This window comes from Eleutherodactylus coqui, chromosome 4 (assembly GCF_035609145.1).
Source record: "Eleutherodactylus coqui strain aEleCoq1 chromosome 4, aEleCoq1.hap1, whole genome shotgun sequence".
NCBI classification, from domain to species: domain Eukaryota; kingdom Metazoa; phylum Chordata; class Amphibia; order Anura; family Eleutherodactylidae; genus Eleutherodactylus; species Eleutherodactylus coqui.
Window position 1 is genome coordinate 172,992 of NC_089840.1, and position 22,009 is coordinate 195,000.

Below are 22,009 nucleotides of genomic sequence, written 5' to 3' on the forward strand. Positions count from 1 at the left end.
CTCCCACCTTGAGTCCCATAATGTAGTTTATGGGGCTCAAAAGGTGATGACTGGTTCCCTTTAATGGTCAGGATCTGAGAAACCTCCAATGCTGGCTATGTAACTCCTTAGATGCCGTGGATTCAGAAAGAAGTGTCTTCCTCTACCTCCCCAAGGACATAATCAAGTTATGCTGTTGGAGGGGTATGTCTGTATGTTAAATTGTACTTAAGGCCGAAGCTACAAGAAGATATAGGTGCAGGAGTTGAACACGTGGAATCTCTGTGGGGAGAGATACAGGGAGAAAAAAAATCCTGATAGGGGTTTTCTATAGGCCACAAATGGTACCAACTGACAAACAGCACCACTGCACTGACAAACCATAAGGTCCCCAGAACCCTCTGAAAAATACATGTTAAGTCCTCACTGTGTATACTAGAAAACGCCAGCAAATAACGGAGCACCGGAGGTAATACAACACGCCCGCAATATTCTATATCAGCGGTCCCACTCAGCAACCACAATCATCATTTATGGTGTGATCTTCATGATGTGACCTCCATCAGTCACTTGGCCATGGCGTGCGAGAACCATCATGCGACTGCATCCCTTCAAGCTCTGCTTCTGCGGCATTGGACTAAAGGGGCAACTTCTGCTCTACCACCACAACAAACACCACCAGCAGCATGAATCATGTTGGATCGTGAGGAGGATATAATGTGATGGCAGCAGAGGTGCAAGCCGTACGGCGACACTCCAGGCCATCGTTTCCCAGGAGCCGCTTTCCACCCTTATTAATGGAGATTCAAGTCAAAAATACAAGAAAAACCCATCAACATTCGGGATGTAAACTTGTCACTGCAAAGAAAATGACAAAAAGGTGTTCAATGACCACATCACTGAGACAAGTTCTAAACCGCTAAACCCAACAGCTCATGAATGAGGCTTATCGCAGTCTACAAGTCTCCGCGCCTCATTTATCAGGGCTGTCGGATAGAAAAACTCGACAAAAAATGGTATTGTACAGGCGACGGACCCTCCTGCTGCAGAAATACGTCAGCAGAGCTTTAGTCCCGCTCTGCAGGCAATTAGAAACATCCCTTGGCGAAATATGGATTACTATCTCATCACCTTCACACAGACTCGCCACCTGTACGCGTACAGCTTTATTAGGTATGGCATATTACTTTCATTTTCAGGGGTGGCATCTTGTCAAAAGTGCTCAACAGGTGTCTCCATAGCACCCCCAATGGAAGGATCAAGGGATATAACTGGCTATTACAACACTCCGGCCACAACGAGGGGTGCATGTATTCCAATTTGTGTATTCCGGACCGGACTGAACTTCTCTTTATCTAACTCACATTATACTTTAAACACAACGCAGAATCTCTCTCCAAAGCAGAACAGTAGATTTAATTCCTCCATGCCAAAAAATACAAGTTACGTTTCGACCCTCTGGGTCTTTAACAAAGATTTGTATTTCTTGGTATGGAGGAGTAAAATCTACCGCTCTGCTTTGGAGAGATATTTGGTGCCACGAACCTCTGTCTACTATGGATTTTGTCTTTAAATAATGGATCGTGTTCCTGTTGTGGTGGTTGGATGTTGCTAGTCCCACCATTGTTGGTTGGAACGGTTAGCTGCGGGTGAAATGTTTCTTCTACAAGGGACTGCTGATAAGTCTTTGGCTTTACCCAGAAAGAAAAAACAAGATAAAGATAGAAGATGACACTTTCCATTTCTCCCACATCCTCTCCACTGATGCCAGCACACTTCTTACATCGGGATTCCAAGTTCTGTAAGCCTTGCAAAAAGGAGGATTTCGGTTGTGCCTCAAACCAGTCATCCGTAGCAGCCATGGCATCAGAAATGATGGGACATTTGGTCCCCTTGGGGTGTTTCTTCTGGAAACAGATGATAGTCGGAGGGATCTAGATCTGGTGAATAGGTGGGTGGTCAACCAGCTGGAAGCCTAGCTCCACCAGTTTTGCCGTGGCCGCTTGTGCAGTGTGAGCGGAGGCGTTGTCTTGCAGGAACAAGTTTCCTTTGGACAGCTTGCCGCACCTTTTGGCCTTCAGAGCTGCCTTCAATTGGTCCAAAAGTTCAATGTAATACTTTGCATGGATGGTGGAACCATTGTGAAGGTCGTCCACTAGCAGCAGGCCCTCCTTATCCCAGAACACAGACACCATCACCTTAGTGGCTGAGAACCACTGGGCCTCCACTCTCTGACTGCTCCCCCTAGTGGTGGCTGTATATATCTGCATGTAGTGAGCTCCCCCTAGTGGTGGCTGTATATATCTGTACACAGACGCCATCCCCTTAGTGGCTGAGGATCACTGGGCCTCCACTCTGACTGCTCCTTGGGTTCAGGGTCATACAAATAAATCCAGGTCTCATCCATGGTGACCGGTCCATCCAGGAAGTTCTTATCAGTTCGGAAACGCTGACAAATAGACTAGGAAGTTGTCACTCGATGCTTTTCTGATCTGTTGTCAAACATTTGGGGACCCACTTTGCAGAAAGCTTCTTCATGGATAATGACACAAACATGTTAAAGGGGTTGTCCCGCGCCGAAACGGGTTTTTTTTTTTTTAAACCCCCCCCCCCCCCCGTTCGGCGCGAGACAACCCCGATGCAGGGGTTAAAAAAACCACCCGCACAGCGCTTACCTGAATCCCGGCGGTCCGGCGTCTTCATACTCACCTGCTGAAGATGGCCGCCGGGATCCTCTGTCTTCATGGACCGCAGGGCTTCTGTGCGGTCCATTGCCGATTCCAGCCTCCTGATTGGCTGGAATCGGCACGTGACGGGGCGGAGCTACACGGAGCTACACGGAGCCCCATTCAGAAAAGAAGAAGACCCGGACTGCGCAAGCGCGGCTAATTTGGCCATCGGAGGGCGAAAATTAGTCGGCACCATGGAGACGAGGACGCCAGCAACGGAGCAGGTAAGTATAAAACTTTTTATAACTTCTGTATGGCTCATAATTAATGCACAATGTACATTACAAAGTGCATTATTATGGCCATGCAGAAGTGTATAGACCCACTTGCTGCCTCGGGACAACCCCTTTAACGAGAAATCCCCATGATGTCGGCTATTCCTGCAGCTGAAATTGGCCGATTCTCCAGAATGAGGTTGTGCATCAACGATCTCCGAAACAACAACCTCTTTCCGTCGTCCAGGACTGATTATTAGTGCTGAAGTGGCCAGTTTTAAATTTGGCAACCCAGTTCTTAACTGTAGAGTATGAAGGGCATTGACCCCCGATGTCTGCCACATATCACCAGGAATATCCTGCGCCGACTTCATCACTCCTCTGCTCTCATTGGCTGTGAACATCCCCTTAGACTCCGCCATGTTGTTTTCCCGCGTGCCGAGATCACTGTTGTCATAAGCTACAAACATATATTAGACACATAAGGCTTCCATGTGATGTAACATCCGTTACCACAGAAACAAAAAAGAACACAAAGCCAAGACTTATCAGCACCCCTTGTAGAGGCAGAATATCTCTCCATTACACAGCAACATTTGGGATTGTTCTCAGTAAGAGAAACCAAGTCATCTTGTAGATATGATATCTTTTAACGGCTACAAAAATACAGGATGATACAGCGAGCTTTCCAACCAAGGCAGGGCTCTGCTTCAGGCCAACATGAAATAGATCCGAAGAGGCATGCATATTTATACACACTTATGACAAGGCACAGACACTAGCCATTAAAAGGTCTCATATCTACAGTTCAGGAAATAAGTATTTGACCCCTTGCTGATTCTGTAAGTTTGCCCGCTGTCAAAGACATGAACAGTCTATAATTTTTAGGGTAGGTTAAGTTTAAGAGATAGAATATCCCCCCAAAAAATCCACAAAAATCAGATGTCTAAATGTATTTATTTGCATTTTGGACAGAGAAGTATTTGATCCTCTACCAACCATTAAGAGTTCCGGCTCCTCCAGACCGGTTAGACGCTCCTAATCAACTCGTTACTTGCATTAAAGACAGGTGTCTTAAATGGTCACCTGTATGAAAGACTCCTGTCCACAGACTCAATTAATAGGTCAGACTCTAACCTCTACAATATGGGCAAGACCGAAGAGCTTTCCAAGGATGTCAGGGATAAGATCATAGTCTTGCAGAAGGCTGGAATGGGCTACAAAACCAGAAGTAAGACGCTTGGTGAGAAGGAGACAACTGTTGGTGCAATAGGAAGAAAATGGGAGACATATAAAATGACTGTCAATCGGCATCAATCTGGGGCTCCATGCAAAATCTCACCTCGTGGGGTATCCTGGATCATGAGGAAGGTGAGAGATCAGCCTAAAACTATACAGGGGGAGACTTGTTAATGATCTCAAGGCAGCTGGGACCACAGTCACCAAGAAAACCACTGGTAACACATTACGCCGTAATGGATTAAAATCCTGCAGTGCCCGCAAAGTCCCTCTGCTCAAGAAGGCACATGTGCAGCCCGTCTGAAGTTTGGAGGATTCTGAGAGTGATTGGGAGAAGGTGCTGTGGGCAGATGAGACAGACATTGAGTTCATTGACATTAACTCAACTCGCCGTGTTTGGAGGAAGAGAAATGCTGCCAATGACCCAAAGAACACTGTCCCCACTGTCAAGCATGGAGGGGGAAACATTATGTTTTGGGGGTGTTTCTCTGCTAAGGGCACGGGACTACTTTAATGGGAGAATGGATGGAGCCATGTACCGTAAAATCCTGTACAACCCCCTTCCCTCCACCAGGACATTAACAATGGGTCGTGGCGGGGTCTTCCAGAACGACAATGACCCAAAACAAAGAGCCAAGGCAACAAAGGAATAGCTCAAAAAGAAGCACATTAAGGTCATGGAGTGGTCCAGCCAGTCTCCAGACCTTCATCGCATAGAAAACTTATGGAGGGAGCTGAAGATCAGAGTTGCCAAACGACAGCCTGGAAATCGTAATGATTTAGTGAAGATCTGCAATGAGGAGTGGACCAAAATGCCTTCTGACGTGCGCAAACCTCATCATCAACTACAAAAAACGTCAGACTGCTGTGCTTGGCTACAAGAGATTTGCCACCAAGTATTAACTCTTTCCAATCCAACTTGTATCCAGCTTTTTCTAGGGGGCTTACTCTTTTTCTGCTGTTATACAACGGCGCTATCTGCTGGCTAAAGCCAGTACTGCAGGAGGTGACACGTTGGATAGGCGCCGACAGCAGAGAGGCTGGCAGTATACAGTAAGAGAAGAAAGATTTCACCAGCATTTGGCTCTACTGGCTAACACGATACCAAAGCTTTGTTTTCATTACAACATTTGACATGGCGGCTCCTCCGGACAACGAGAAACACAAAAACTGCATTAATCTGCACATTTACTGATGCTGGCACTCACCGCTCCGAAAGGTAATACGAGGTAATATAAGGATTTGAGGCACCGGCCACCGCAAAGTTACTGCTTCCTGTATCCACCAATATATTTAACTGAAAATGTAAAAAAACAAAAAGTGTAATTAGTGCAAAAGAGGCATTTTCACTTTAATTTAAAAAAAAAAAGCTCATTAAACAACCATTAGAGGGGCTTATTAATCATTTCTCAGTCACTTCAACATAAAGCTGCAGTATTACACCTCACCCAACAGCACCAATTACTTTGTATCAGTCTTTACTGCAGCTTTGGCATTCTATTTGTAAACTAGGAAGTCCACAATGACAGGCCAGACACGATGCAACAGAAGCGACTGACGAGACGCGATCACGATATTTGTAGCTAATTATTTGTCTCTGGAAGCGTCTCCTTGTATGCGCGTCCCGTAAATGGCCGAGGCCCCTCCGACTTCTGCGCACTTCACACCCCACTGCTCTCCTAAGGCCCTTTTACACCTAACGATTATCGATCAGAAAAACCATTCAAATGTGCAAAAATCGTTCTATGTAAACGCAGCCAACGATTGGACGCTGAACGATAATTGTTGGCTTTTCACTCATCATTCATTTTATGCAGAACTACAAATCATTGGCTCGCTCAGTAATCGTTCAGAGCGACTTCTACAGCGAACGACCAATGAGGTGTCTGCCGCGGTAAACGGACCCTCAGACCGCAACTCGATTTTCCCAACAATTGCCGCGCTGCACCTGCACAAGTGACAGCGTGGGAAGAGCAAGTATAAAAATACATCCCCGGCCTGGTCAGGAGCTGCTCAGAGGCGGCGACCCGTTTATTAACGCATCACTGATATTTTCTTCATAGGTGAAAACCAAATAGTGAAACATTTTCCATTTCTACAGTTTTAATTTCCTGATTGTAGTTTTTTTTTAATCTATTGTCTGCGCACGACTCTGCGGCCATCTTGTCTTCACAGCAGTCTTGTGGGCCATTCACACAATGCACAGGAGGGGAATGACTTCTATAGGAGATGGTTGTGGGCATGCTGTGACATGTGCGCGGAGGAGGAGGTGAGCTGTGACATCACACTATTAGTCTTAGTTGTTGTGGAAGAACGGTAGGATTTTTTCATAATATGCAACAATGAAAACTTTAAAAAGACCCAAACACTGTATTTTCACTGGAAAAAGACGCACCTTTTTCCCTTCAAAAGCAGGGGGGGCGTGGGGGGTGGGATCTTAGAGCGAATGTGCCCAAAATTAGTCGTGATCGGCATTTTTTTGTGCGATCGGGAGTTTAATGCACGACTGCGGTTTAGTTAGCGCGATCGCACATTAAACTCGCAATCGCACAAACAAATGTGCGACCAGTTAGCAGCTTTCTCTCCTCCCCCCTGCTGCCCATGCACAGCGCTGACTGGTGCTGAGCGCAAGCGGGAACTGCCACTGCTCCCCGCCTCCACCAAACCTCTTTTTCCCTTCCTCCTGCCGCACTCACACTGTTTTTTCAGACCTCTGCTGCTTATTATCCTCCGTCGACCAGCACTATCCCCTGCACTGTCTCCGCCTCAGTTCTAAATATTTTTTCCCTATTTTCCCGCTCTAAAATGGGGAGGCGTCTTATCGTCGAGTGTGTCTTATAGGAGTGTTCCCCAACTCCAGTCCTCAGGGACCGCCAACAGGTCATGTTTTCAGGATTTCCTCAGTGTTGCACAGGTGATGTCATTATTGTCGGTGCCTCTGACATTGCCACAGGTGTTCTTACTATAGAATATCCTGAAAACATGACCTGTTGGTGGTCCCTGAGGACTGGAGTTGGGGACCCCTGTCTTAGAGTAAAAATATGGTACTTACCGTATATACTGAAGTATTAGCTGACCCAAGTATAAGCCGAGTCAATAAGTTTTACCCCCCAAAAACTGGTAAAACTTATTGACTATAAGCCTAGCTAGGCTCGAGTATATGCTAGGTAAAAAAACGGAATACTCACCTCCCAGCCTACGTCTGTGTCTCCGGCGCGATGGTCTCACCGGCAGTGTAGCAACCTGCTTCAGACTTCTCCACGCTGTCCTCTCGCTCGGTTTTCAATTCCCCTGCCGTCAGCGCTGTGTAAGTAAGCACTTTGATTGGATTGAGTGCCAGCCAATCACAGCCGGCGGAGGAAATTCAAAGCTGAGCAGGAAAAATCACAGAGGGGAGAAGTCTCAAGCAGCTTGCCGCACCGCCGGGGAGACCATCGTGCTGGGGACACAGACGCAGGCTGGTAGGTGAGTAATGCGGGAAGGGGGGGGGGGGGGGGGTTTGAGGTTTTCGGGTTTTTTTTACCTCATTCGAGTATAAGCCGAGGGGGGCTTTTTCAGCATTAAAAAAATGTACTGAAAAACTAGGCTTATACTCCAGTATATATGGTTATTACGTCTAAGTGATTAAAACACGATTTACACAAGAGGGTCATTTTCTGACGACACATTCCCTCCAAAGGGCTAAAGTTGTAAGAAAAAAACCGTCTGGAAGTCAGCGAGTGATAATGCAGGTTGCCTCTAATAGATGCCAGCCCCATCAGACGCACAATACATACAGTGATGAGTAAGAGGTTAATATAGTAATATAGAGCGCGCCTGCAGCTTCACCTGTTCCTCAGAAGTATGCCAAAGTGTGTAGCTGGAATTTCCCAATGAGGGATTCCCTGCTCCGCCGTTTAGCAGAGGGCTCGATGCTCAGCCTCGCCCACAGAATGCCAACCAACCCAACAAAGCAACACTGACCACATTGTATAAAGCTGTACCAGTGCCAATCCTTCACATATATTGTTACATTGTATCCAGACCCCTACCCACCAGCTGACCGAGTTAAAGGGACAGTACACCAAAGTCTATAGAGGCACATCCATACAGTAAGTGCATGTCACTTGTATCTGGTCTCCATTTGCTGAATAGGGAAATAAAGAGTTGTGTTTCCAGTTATCATCCAAATCATGCTGTCTGGAGGCAGACTGTGCAAGGGGGTCTTCAAAGAGTTTAATAATTATATATTTGAACATAGAGGGCAGTATTATGGAATCATAGAATGGTAGAGTTGGAAGGGACCTCCAGGGTCATCAGGTCCTCCGGGGTCATCGGGTCCGACCCCCTGCTCAGTGCAGGATTTACTAAATCATCCCAGACAGATATTTGTCCGGCCTTTGTTTGAACACTTCCATTAAAGAACTCACCACCTCCCGAGGCAACCTGTTCCACTCATTGATCCCCTCACTGTCTAATATGTAATCTGTGTCTCCTCCCTTTCAGTTTCATCCCATTGCTTCTAGTCTTTCCTTGTACAGATGAGAATAGGGCTGATCCCTCTGTACTGTGACAGCCCTTCAGGTATTTGTAGACAGCTATTAAGTCTCCTCTCAGCCTTCTCTTCTGCTAAACATTCCCAGATCCTTTACCCGTTCCTCATAGGACATGATTTGCAGACCGCTCACCATCTTGGTAACTCTTCACTGAACTTGCTCCAGTTTGTCTATGTCTTTTATAAAGTGGGGTGCCCAGAACTGGACCCAGTATTCCAGATGAGGTCTGACTAAGGAAGAGTAGAGGGGGATAATGACCTCACAGGATCTAGACTCTATGCTTCTCTTAACCCTTTCCAATCCATTTATTTTTTTCTCATCCAAGAGAAAAAATAAGTTCTCTCTTCACCCTCCTGATCTGACAGAGTTCAGGAGGGTGCCATCGGTCACATTACCACATCCCTTCAGCCTCCTGGCTCGGCGATCATGTGACAGCTGTGATCAGGTGCCACCTGGCGGTCACATGATCGCCGGACGGAATCTCTGTGCATTACATAGCGCTATGTAATGTGTAAAAGGATGCACCCCTGCACTGCAGTGTCGGGCCTCTCCCGACATCGAAGCTGTGGAGGAAAATGATGATGTCGGGGAGGCCCGACACTGGATTGGAAAGGGTTAATACATCCCAGAATTGCGTTTGCCTTTTTGGCTGCTGCATCACATTGTTGACTCCAGAGTCATCGGATCTTGCAGGGTCATTGGGTCGTCCAGTGTCATCAGCTCCTCTGGGGTTATTGGGTCTGACCCCCTGCTCAATTCAGGATCACTAAATAATCCCAGACAGATGTCTGTCCAGCCTCTGAAGACGTCCATTGAAGGAGAACTCCCCACCTCCAGTGGCAACCTGTTCCATTCCTTCATCATCCTCACTATCTAATATCTAATCAGTGTCTCCTCCCTTTCAGTTTCATCCCATTGCTTCTAGTCTTTTCTTGTGCAGATGAGAGTAGGGCTGATCCCTCTGCACTGTGACAGCCCTTCAGATATTTGTAGACCGCTATTAAGTCTCCTCTCAGCTTTCTCTTCTGCTAAACATTCCCAGATTCTTTAACCGTTCCTCATAGGACATGATTTGCAGACCGCTCACCATCTTGGTAACTCTTCTCTGAACTTGCTCCATGTCTTTTTTAAATTGTGGTGTCCAGAACTGGACACAGTCTTCCACATAAGGAATGATGTTACATGAGCCTTCCATTCCAGATGGGGTCTGACCAAGGAAAAGTAGAGGGGGATAATTACCTCATGTGATCTAGACTCTAAGCTTCTCTTAATACATCCCAGAATTGTGTTTGCCTTTTTTGGCTGCTGCATCACATTGTTGACTCATGTTCAGTTTATGATCTATTAGTATACCCAAGTCTTTTTCACATATGCTGCTGCTTAGCCCAATTCCTTCCATTCTGTATGTGCTTTCCTCATGTTTCTTGCCCAGATGTGGGACTTTGCATTTCTCCTTGTTAAATGCCATTCTGTTATTTCCTGCCCACTGTGCAAGCTTTTCTAGATCTTTTTGAATACGCTCTCTCTCTTTAGTGTTTACTATCTCTGCTAGCTTTGTTACATCGGCAAATTTGATCAGTTTCCCATCAATTCCCTCCTCCAGTCATTTACAAACATGTTGACCAACACTGGGCCTAGGACAGAGCCTTGTGGTACCCCACTTGATACATTCTTCCACTTGGATGTGCAGCCATTTATGGCCCTGCCTCCTGGGAGCACTGGCTGTGAGTGGCTGACGCTTAGCCAATCAGAGCCAGTGCTAGATGAGTGGCTATGATTGGTTCATTGAGTGCTGGCTGTGATCGGCTAAGCGTCAGCCAATCAGAGTCAGCGCTTCCAGGAGGCGGGGATTTTTCAATCCCTGGCTAAAAGAGATAAAGAACAGTTTCGGGGATTGGGAAGAAGCTGCAGCTGTGCCAGACAGTGCTTCTAAGGTGATGAATCCTTTTTTTTCTGCAGCTAGGGCTTAGGTTATGTCTTTGACAGTAGGATTTCCTACTGTCATAGTTGCATCGCACTGCACAAAAATTGTGTTTTTTAAGCGATGCAACAGATATGAAGGCTTCATAGGGAAACATGGGCTACAAAACCTTGAGTGCATTTTGGGGGTTTTGAACCTCCAATCCAGAAAGGGCTGGAAGACGACTAAAGACAAGTGCCGAAGCTGAAGAGGAGAAGCGCGCCGAAGATGACAGCAGATGGATTTTTTTTCCAGTCTTTTTTGATACACATAGGGCTTTCACAGAAGGCTTGCCACGACTTTGTAGTCTTGCAATGTCGCAGGCTACAAAACATCACCGTTGTGGAAGAACCCATGGGGGAGTGAGGCAATTGTTATTTGTATAGTGCCAAGTTATTCCTCAGCGATTTCAGGTAATTTTTTTATTTATTAGCCCCCTCCAGCAAGCTGGATACACATTTTACCGACCTCAGAAGGATGAAAGGCTGAGTCAACCTGAAATGTGCAGGGATTGAACTCTCAACCTTCAGGTCGTGACAAGAGCTTAACACTCTGCACCACACGAGGCCAGGCTACAACACATCACTCTTGTGGAAGAATCCATAGGAAAGCATGGCTCAACATACAGGCGATTTGTAGCATTGTCGCCTTATACTTGCTACTGTAATAATAATCTTTATTTATATAGCGCCAACATATTCCGCAGCGCTTACAATACAGGGGAAATAAAACAACAGTTACATGAAGTAATCCATTGATGGAAACAGTAGGGGTGCGGGTCCGGCTCCAACGAGCTTACACACTACAAATAAAGGGGTAATACAGAAGGTAACGGGGCTGGAGATGTGCGCAGTATGGCGAGGTAGAGAGTGAGGGATGGTATACACACAGACAATGGTCAGGCCGTATAGTGGCAGAATCGGGGTGACTGCAGGTGCCGGCTGATTACGGCTAGCAAGGATTGCAATCTGTGGGACAGGGAGCATGCCATCAGGCGGAGCACCGAGGGGTTTGGTTTAGTGGATATGGTAGGCCTTCCTGAAGAGGTGCATTTTTAGAGCACGCCTGAAGTTTAGTGTGTCAGTGATTGCCCGGATATTTTTTGGTAGCGCATTCCAGAGGATAGGTGCTGCTCTGGAGATCTCTTGTAGGCGGGAAAGAGAGGTTCGAATTAAAGGGGCGCGCAGTCTGATTTCATGAGCAGAGCGGAGAGCCCGGGCTGGTGGTAAATGGAGATGAGGGAAGTAATGTAGGGGGGCGCGGTGCTGTGGAGGGCTTTGTGGATGAAGGTGGTGAGTTTAAGTTGAATTCTGTATTTAACGGGCAGCCAGTGCAGTGACCGGCACAGGGCAGAGGCGTCCGAGTAGCGGCTGGACAGGAAGATGAGCCTGGCTGCTACATTCAGGATGGATTGGAGAGGGTAGAGTCTGGTGCAGGGGAGGCCGATCAGCAACAAGTTGTAATAATCGAGCCGGGAGCGGATGAGGGCAACAGTAAGCGTTTTTAGAGTGTCCACAGTGAGAAAAGAGCGGATTCTAACGATGTTCTTGAGGTGCAGCTGGCATGTTCGGGAAACAGATTGGATGTAGGGGGTAAAGGAGAGATCAGAATCAAATATGACCCCAAGGCAGCGGGCGTGCTGGGAGTTATGGTGCCACACACTGAGATGGAGATGTCAGGAGGAGGTCGGTTAGTGGAGGGTGGAAACACCAGTAGGTCAGTTTTTGAGAGGTTCAGTTTTAGGTAGAGAGAGGACATAGTGTTAGAGACAGCGGACAGACAGTCGGTGGCGTTCTGGAGGAATGTTGCTGTGATGTCCTGGGAGGAGGTGTATAGCTGGGTGTCATCAGCATAGAGGGGGTACTGGAAACAAAATCTCCTGATGATCTGTCCAATTGGGGCCCTGGGGGACCCCAACAGCAAAGGAAAGAAGAGGGGAGGTAGAGCCAGCAAAGCAGAAACTGAAGGAGCGGTTGGATAGGTAGGAGGAGAACTAGGAGAGGGCAGTGTCCTTTAGTCCAATGGAGCAAAGCATAGTGAGGAGAAGTTTGTGGTCGACAGTGTCGAATGCTGCAGAGAGATCGAGGAGGATCAGTAGGGAGTAATTGCCCCTTGATTTGGCAGTCAGGAGGTCGTTTGGTGGTTTCTGTCGATTGTAGGGGGTGGAAGCCGGACTGTAGAGGGTCAAGAAGAGAGTTTTCTGAGAGATAGCTTATAAGGCGGGAGTAAACCAGGCATTCTAGTAGTTTGGAGATGAAGGGGAGGTTTTAGATGGGTCGACAATTGGCAGCATCGGTCGAGTCAAGAGTCGGTTTCTTTAGCAGCAGGGAAATGATAGCATGTTTGAATGAGGAGGGGAAAATGTCAGAGGTCAGAGAAGGATTGAATTTAGTTGTGAGGTAGGAGATGACCACCGGGGAGAGGGAACGCAGGAGGTGTGAGGAAAGAGGATGGCTAGTGCAGGTGGTGGGGCGAGAGGAGGAGAGCAGTCTGGAGACTTCTTCCTCTGTCGTTGGACTAAGTACAGACAGTGAACAGGAGCTGGATGCAGTACTGACAAGACTAGGGTCCGGGCTAGTCTGGGATTAGAAGGTTATTTCCTGCCGGATGTCGTCAATTTTCTTTTTGAAGTAAGCAGCCAGCTCTTCAGCACCGAGATCTGTCACCGGGGGCTGCGGTTTTAGGCTGAGAAGGCAGTGGAAGGTGTCAAAGAGTTTGTTTAGGGTTATGGGATAGTGAGGAGACGAGAGAGGTGAAGTAGACTTGTTTGGCATGGTGGAGGGCGAGGTTGTAGGTTCTGAGCATAAATTTTAATTAAAGTGGAGAAGGTCTGCGGGCTTTTGACACTTTCTCCACAGACATTCAGCATTTCTTGAGCACCTCCTAGGATAAGGGTTGGGATTTCGCAGGAGAGGAAGTGGGGGAGCCAGGCAGCAAAGTGGTCCAGAAACAGGCGAGGGGCACCTGGGGGGCAGTAGATAACTGCTACTCGCATGGACAGCAAAGGAAAAGCCGTAGGGCATGTACCTCGAATGATGGAAAAAAAGTGAGTGAGGGTACTGGGGGGATGACCTGGAAGGTGCATTTTGGGGAGAGGAGCGCACCAACTCCTCCCCCTCGCCTGTCTTCCGCTCTTGGGGTATGGGAGAACTGCAGGCCATTGTAAGACAGTGCAGCAGGGGAGGCCGTGTCAGATTGCTGTATCCATGTTTCTGTTAGAGCTAGCAGGTTTAGGGATTTAGCAGTGAAAAAGTCATAGATGGTGGGGAGTTTGTTGCTCTGCTACGTGCCGCGCCATAGCAGGGAGGCAACATCGTCATGGCAACTCAGACTAATAGGCAAGCCCGCAGTCAGCTGCAGGAGGAGCGCAGCAAGGAGGCCGCAGTGCTGGGACTGGGGGACAAGCGGTTAGCTGTAAGAACACATTTCACTGTCATGGAGGCATGCATAGAGTGTAGCAGCTTCTAGGACCCTAACCTCTTGAGCCCATTGGGAGCTAGGGGTGTGACAGGGGCATTCCTCCATGGAAGCCTTGTCACACACCTAGCTTCCAGTGGCATCAAGATACAAGAATGCCCGTTGGGTCTAGACGCGTGGCCATCATGCACTGGTAGCTTAAGGTTAAATTCAGGTCAACCTAAAAACCGTCCTTTGGTCTTATCAGGAGTTCTCCACGGGTAGTGCTGATAGTATTGTTTCCCCCAATAACAATGGAGCTGAATGCAGATAAGAGCCCTCTGGCTATTAACCACATTCAGTTAAAGGCTTCATTTGCACACTAAGAAGCTTTTAAGTAGCTACTTAACAGTTAATGCAAAATGATCACGCAAAGCTGTCACTCAAACTGTCATTTGAGCGATCATCACTCCGTGGAAATGGGCCTTTAATCTGATTGGGTATTTCACCACCCAGCAACAGGTCTGTGATTGGTGAAGAAATTCCAGTTAGAGCAAATTTAAAGTGTGCGTACGCTGTCAGTGGGGTACAAGGAGTTTAGCTAGTGAAGAAGAAGGAGGTCAAGAACAGAGCAGGAGAGAAAGACTAGAAAGCGCAGCAAGAAGGTAGAAGTGTGAGTACTGACAGAAAGAAAGAATGAACTAGCTATAAAAGAAAAGAGATGAGGCTCAGAAAGAAAGGGAAATAGAAATATAAGAAAAGTAATATACAGATGTTGTTCCTGTAGTTATAAGAGAAATAATTCCTGAACAAAATTATATTGAATATATTAAAGATTGTTCTTAAGGAACATAAACTCTTACCTGTGATGTCACCATCATGTGATCAGGGGCGGAGCTAAAAGCCGGTAACTGACATCACAGGTGCTGTCGGGCTCTGCATGTAACTTACACACGGAATGACGGACAAGTGGTCGTTAATACTTTGAATATTCAAATGGACCCAACTGTAATTTTGCGTTGAGACGGAACAATTACCATTCAAAAAAATTGTTCAGAAGAGCAAAAGTGAAGAGAATTGTTCAGTCTAAACACGAATGAATAACGAGAATTGTTTGCTTCTTGTTAGTCAGTTTTTTCCTTGTTTCATTCGCTTACTGTTCCATTTAAACAGTGCTCAGTCTTTCTCATTCGCTGACACAAGGACTAAACGATTCTTGTTTGGATCAGCCAATGATGATCTGCCGGTATAAACAGGCTGGACGAATGAGTTAACGGAGACGTGTCTCGAGAATCGGCTTCTCTAAAAAGGACCGGAACATGAGGGCAAAAAACGCAAAATACTCCGTTGTGCACCAAAGACACCATAGCAGTTTGTGTGGGTAAGCGAATGCGCACTGAATATATGCGCAATTGTGCAATGAACTATACAATTTAGTGGGGAAATCAACGCATCGGGGACCAATTAAGACTGCACAGCCTTATAAATAACTCAGCGGGTGTTTCTGGCGCCAAAGTGAACCATCCCGTGCCCTCTATACCACGACCTTCACTGCGCAAAAAAGTCGTGTGCGTTTTTGATCAGGTGAAGAAGCCATTCAAGGTGCGTTCATCATGTGGCAGATTTGTTGTGAATAAATCAACACCAGAAGGTGAATACTTTGAAGTGGATTTCCAATTTGCAGCAGATTTTGTGATGAACGCACCCCGAGGCCTGGAAAGAGGTACTACATAGCGCTGTTCAGTTATGGGGACCGGTAATATAATAGCCGGCCCTAGAGGTTTAATCTGAATCAGTTTACAAGGGATGCAGGTAACCTAGCAACCAGTTAGAAAAAAAATTCATAGAGACTCAGATGAGACAGGTAGCCTAGCAACCAGATAGATTGTGATTGGCTGCAGACAAACCGCTCAGGTGACAGAGATGATAACTAGCCGGACAATGGTAGCAGGAGAGCGCGAGACGCACCGGGCAAAGCAAGTGCCAGAGAGTAGAGGCAGAAGAAGTTTAAGCAATAAGTAAAGAGAGTAAAGAGTAGTGAGAAGAGAGAGGCGACAGTCAGAGGAGCGCCAGAAAAAAGAAGCGCCCGGCAGGAGAGAAAAGTGAAAAGAGACAGAGATCAGGCGTGACAGAGAGAGAGAAACGAGAGAAATCTGAGAAACCGCGAGTAACAGAGGGAGCAAAAAAAATAAAAATAAAAGATGTAACCATGAAGAGAGGGAGATAAAGAGATACAAATACAAAGAAGGAGTATTAGGCCGGCTGCACATGGCCGTGACGGACTCTGCCGCGGAATTCCGCGGCGGAGCCAGTCACGGCGCCCCCCAGAGACCCCAAACTTACCTGCGGATCCAGCATCCTCGCTCCCGCATGACGCTTTGGCGCGACGCAGCGTCACGTGACGCAGCCGGCGGCTTCACGCTATCTTCCGCTGTGCTACAGCGGGAGATAGCGTGAACGGACGACTTCCATTGACTGCAATGGAAGCCGTCCGCGCATACACCCGCGGCAAATAGAGCATGCCGCGGGTGAGGACGAATTCCGCACCGAGAGCCCTGAGCCATTAGGTTCAATAGAACTTAATAGCTGCAGGCAACGCAGCAGATTTCGTTGCGAATTACGTGGCGGAAATCTGTCTGTGGGAAGGAGCCCTTACTGTATCTTTAGGCCACCAGAAAGTCCTGGTGGAGTCCAGAGTGACAGCTGGGTGACGCCCCCTGTACCTGATTGGGTGTACAGATCGTTACACCTGCAGGTCCTGCCAGGCCACTTTCATTCAGATGTTGCCCCTCTACTCCCAAATCCTGGGCCAGAATGAAGGTCCGTGCTGTTGCCATCACTCTGTCATGGCTCGGCAGATGTAAATGTCCGCATCCCAGGGTCTCTCCCATGGTAGTCGGCCTCCCTTCTGCTGCTGCAGCTTCTTTCTCCGCCGGTTGTGCCGTCGCAGCTGCGGTCCTTGGATATGCCCCGCTGTCGGCAGTGCGCCTCCTCATGCGAGGTAGTACACACAGCTGGCGTTTGGCACATCTATGTGCTGCTCGCTGCCCTGCATGGTGGAGGAAATGGGGAGCGGCGGTGGCCTGCATTGCTGGAGGACATGGTGAGCGCCGCTGGGGTGGCTAAAGCTGTGGCGTCGAAGGCACCAGCTACAGCCTGCAGTCTATTGCAGCGCTGCTGACTGACGCTGGGGATATATGCTCCATCCGTAGCGGCAACAGTAATACCGCAGTAGGAGTAGGGGCACAACACCAGGGAGCCCTGACAGCGCAAGGGGGAACACTAAGTCGGGGGACAGTCTGACAGGCTACGGCGGTGGCTGACAACAATGCATAAAAAGTACCTTCCAGGACCTGGTATTCTTGGACCAATCGGGAGCTAGGGGTATGAGAGGCGCGTTCCTCCTGTCAAACCCCTATCTTCCGGTGGCGTCAAGATACACTAATACCCAAAGAAGGATAGAGAAAAGAAATCCAGAATAAGCTCCCAGTGATGAGTTAGACACAGGTGCTACATTGTTGCAGTTTGTGTATCAGTTATTATGCACTAAGGGCGGCTTCACACCAGCGATAGCCTATCTTGCGTTGCCAGAGTGAGTGAAAATACATGAAAATGAAACCAATGATTTTCAATGGTTTAATTCTCATTTGCGATGCCTTCACTGCACACTCGCAGTGTTAAGAAAAATCTGTGCTATCGGCCATTATTTTCAATGGGGCCAGCATCAGCAGCGCCAGCCCCATTGAAAGCATAGGGAGTACATCGTGCTCCCCTGCCAGTCATTTCCTGTCTTCTGGAGGCTGAGAATTGAAAAATCCTCGCCTCTAGAAAGTGCTGCCTCTGTTTGGCCGAGCGCTGTAACCAATCAGAGGCAGCGCTCAGCCGTCAATGAATGACAGCTGAGCGCTGCCTGTGATTAGTCACAGTGCTCAGCCAATCATTGATAAATGGCTGACGACTGCCTGTGATTGGCTGAGCGCTGTAACCAATAAGAAGCAGCGCTTTCTGGAGGCTGGGATTTTTCAATTTCCGGCCTTCAGAAGACAGGAGAGGACTGTGGGGACGGACAATCGCAAAGGGCTGGCCCAAGATCCAAGGTTGTTGTTTTTTCATTTTTTTCTTACTTTTGGAAAATCTGACCCCTGTAACAGGACTGGTCCACATAGGGGTGCAGCCATCTTTGCCCCACAGCTCGCACACCAGCTGGCACTGCCGGAAGGTGCAGCAACTTGCATGCTGTTATCAAAGTATCAAGACCAGGGTAGAGATGGAGGTGGAGTGCTACTCATACACTGGGGGAGGAGGGTCTTGGGGTAGAGGGGTTCATAGTCTAGTATTTTCAGAACTCCTCAAGTGCTTTTCTCATTCGGCAGTAGCAGGATAACGCCATCTAGTCACGGTACAGTGTCACTGCACGGTGGTATTTAGGAGTTGTCCAGTCTGGGACAGTACGGCATTTACATTTATTACGCCACTGATATTGAAGTATTTTCAGAGTATCACAACCGCTGACCAACAAGCAGTCATCCTCTCCTTTAACACTGACATATTACTACAATTGCTCAGAAATGACCAAATCACAATAATTTGAAAGTTTAAAAGGGCCTTTGAAAGGCGTTTCCATCTTGGCCGAGCATGGGAAAACAGCTCTCTACCAGAAAGATAGAAAGTCAAGCGCGGCTGGACTACCTTGTTTCTCTAACTCCCATAGAAGTGAGAGGAAGTTATGACAAAAAGTGTACAAACTAAGCCGGTTCCTTAAACGGGGTTGGCTGAAGTCATTAAAAAACGTTCCTTGTGCTAAAAACACCTCTCCTGGGTCCCCGCATCTTCCATAAAGCAGCTCAGTCCTCCATTTAAGATTGCACTGAGGTCTGATTGGCTGCAGCAGCCTGTAAACACTGACGCTGCACTGAGGGCATTGAGGAAGATGCGGGGACCCAGGAGAGGAACATAAACTTGGGAGATGCAGAAACAACATAACGATTTGCTCCATCTCCCATTCACTTCTATATGAGATATGAACACATCGTAAGTGCAATCCCTGACCTCCGCATGAAGCTATTCCAGGGGCAGTGGTGGCCACAAATTAGGATAGGTGCAAGTCTCACCTCTGGGACTCGCACCTATCAATCTTTTGGCATATCGAGAAGGTAATGGAAAAACTCCTTAAATGGGAGTGGATTCAAGCTTCGCACAGTGTAAGCTGTATATATGGCCCTGCGAACAGTCTATGCGTACATCATACACATTTCATATTGAAATGCATAAGCTTCACAGACGGCTAAAGTGTGATGCCAGCAGCCCCTTATTAGAGAGGCAGTGGCGTGTCCACATACACGCGTGGCCTGTGTACTGAAAGGTCACCGCAAGTCATTTCATTTTATTACCTCCTTTTTAACTTTTCTGTAACTTGGCCAAAAGGGGAAAGAGGGAAACTGCCATGCCCCAAAGTACCCTGCTTGCTGTCAGTGAATGGGTAGAATGGAGAAATTGTATAGTTTCTCAAATCGCATAATTACATAAATCCAGATAACCAAAACTATTAAAAGTCCCAGTAAAACTACCAGTCAGAGTTGGCAAATTCTACCAAACTTTTTTTTTAAAGTTGTGTCCTTCTATATTGCTGCTATTGCACATCCCATAAGGTATAAAAAGCCGCTTTTCTAGACTGCTGAATGGCAAATCCAGTTAGGAGATTCAGCCCCACTGCTCTGCCAACAAGATTCGAGGAAAGTTGAGTGACAACCCCGACTTGCTGGGACTTGCAGTTCCATCCCGCTGAAGAGCTACATATAGCAGACCACGCATCCTCTCCTGCTGCCGGTTCGCCGCCATCCATCGCCGCCAGGCTGGAGATAAAAATGTAATATTTCTTTATTGCTCAACCACCAGAAAAAAGCTCTTTAAAATAAGTATTTGCAGCTCTTTCTATTCTTCAGTGGGTTAATAGATGTGAAAATTAGCAGCCAATTTAAATAATGCCTCATTTAACACAAAGATTCCTAATTACATTACAAGCCCATCTGCTGCAACTCCTTGCAAGCGCGGCGTAGTAAAATCGCTTCCTGGCCGGCTCGGCATGCAATTATTACATGTTATTATTGGCGCTCATTTTGTTAATCATGTTCGTTTGGCACTTTATAACTAGCAAAGCATCTCATCTGTTTAAACATATGTTTCTTGAAAGGAGCTGGCGCCGAGAAGAGTTGTGCATCATGTCTCCATCAGAGATACTGCCATCTGCTGGAGGAACCCATCGGCCTTAAAGGGCTTTCCCACACAAGTTTGTTGGTAGGCCATAAGCTCTACGTACCTCTAGTGGCCACCAGAGGGAGTTGTAGTGGTGAGGACCCTCACTAGAGTCTTGGGGACAGATCAAGACTGGCGCAAAAGGTAGAAAAAAAAAAAAAAGAAAAGATGTTGTAGTTGTCCGTAGTAATCAATCTTATAGGGGTTTTCTGGGACTGTACTCTAAGTGTCTGCAGGACAGGTCATCAATGGTTGATTGGGGCATATGCCGCACGGGACTCCTACCAGTCAACTGCTATTGGACTCTGCTCTCCTTCCCCGCTTTGGAGCAGTCCTACTCCGCTTCTCTTTATGTTCCCTCATGCACAGATAGCTGCCAATCGCAAATTAGATCCGCCCACTGGACTCCTAAATCCAGAATGACAGGTGGCCTTTAAAGTTGGCTACACATGTGAACTAGTGCTTGTATGAATTAAATTTAAAAAAATATTAAATCTTGTTATTTGTATAGCGCCAACTTATTCCGCAGCGCTTTCAGGTAATTTTTTATTTATTACCCCACCAAGCTGGGTATTCATTTTACCAACCTCGGAAGTATGGAAAGCGGAGTCGACCTTGAGCTGGCTACGTGAACCAGGCGAGGATTGAACTTGCAACCTTCAGGTCATGAGCGAGAGCTTACACTCTGCGCCACACAAGGCTCTTTCGAAATATGACTGTTCTTCTCCTGATTGCACAAAGCATTTAAGGGAGAACCTACTGATAAGCCAGAAATCTACATTGTGGAAACCCCTCGCAATAATGCAGACGATCCCAACACAAGGGGAAACAGGAGAGGAAATGGTTGTCCCATGGAGGACACCGCGGACTGGGATCACATGACTGACCTTCCCCGCTGTCCTGCTATGGTGCCAGAAGGACAAACAGCATCGAGTCAAGGAGTCAACACTTCCACTCATGCGCAAGTCCTGGTGGCCATGAAACTGCCCGATGGCTAAATGCCCCAGGTGAGTGGGCATCCTGTGCTGAGAAAGCCACCCACGTCCCTGAATGAGAGAGGACCAGGGACTGTCGGTGGCTGCCTATATCAGACACTGTGTATAAAGAGCCTTTGTGGCGGTAAGGCCTGAGGGAGTAACGGTCAAGCGTGCGGTGCCCTCCCGTGGACAGAGCACAGCATGTGAAGGTATTGTACAAGTTATTACCATCCGCCGGCACACAATATCCCGCCATTCTATGCCCTGAAGAAAGTAATCATTGTGGGTAATTAAAGGGGCGCAAGGAATAAAAACAGGGTCACACGACTGTATGGAAATTGTAAATTACGCAGGCTGTGTATGCACCTGTGACACACTGGAGCTCGCAGGCAATTACATAGCCTCGCTAGTTCTGCTCACAGTAGCGCAGCATATTAGATTTTGTCGCATATATATGCAAAATAGAGCCCTTTGTTCTCTATTGTCACATATATGCCTGCAGCCCAAACGCAATGTAATTCTGTACGGGCTGAGCGTATACGCGTGACTGCTAAAAGACGGCGCGGGTAATAGAACCTAAAAAAAAACCAAAAACAGGTGTACTGCGCATGACCGGATGTGCGAGTATCTGGTCACACACAGTACTGTTTTGCAGCCATACGTAAGGTCAAGGCCGGGTTTGGAGAAGCCCCATGGCACCTTACGCTGATGGCCGTGTGAGCCCAGC

The 22,009-nt window shown here is 47.4% G+C and overlaps 1 protein-coding gene across 1 annotated transcript in view; it reads right to left on the minus strand.

Moving 5' to 3' along the window:
* The window catches only part of BACE2 (beta-secretase 2), a 116,183-nt gene that overhangs the window by 64,740 nt on the left and 29,434 nt on the right, over positions 1–22,009 (minus strand). Inside the window, exon 2 of the mRNA XM_066598948.1 lies at positions 5,371–5,459. Coding sequence (XP_066455045.1) covers positions 5,371–5,459 — 89 coding nt within the window. The remainder of the gene's footprint in view (positions 1–5,370; positions 5,460–22,009) is intronic.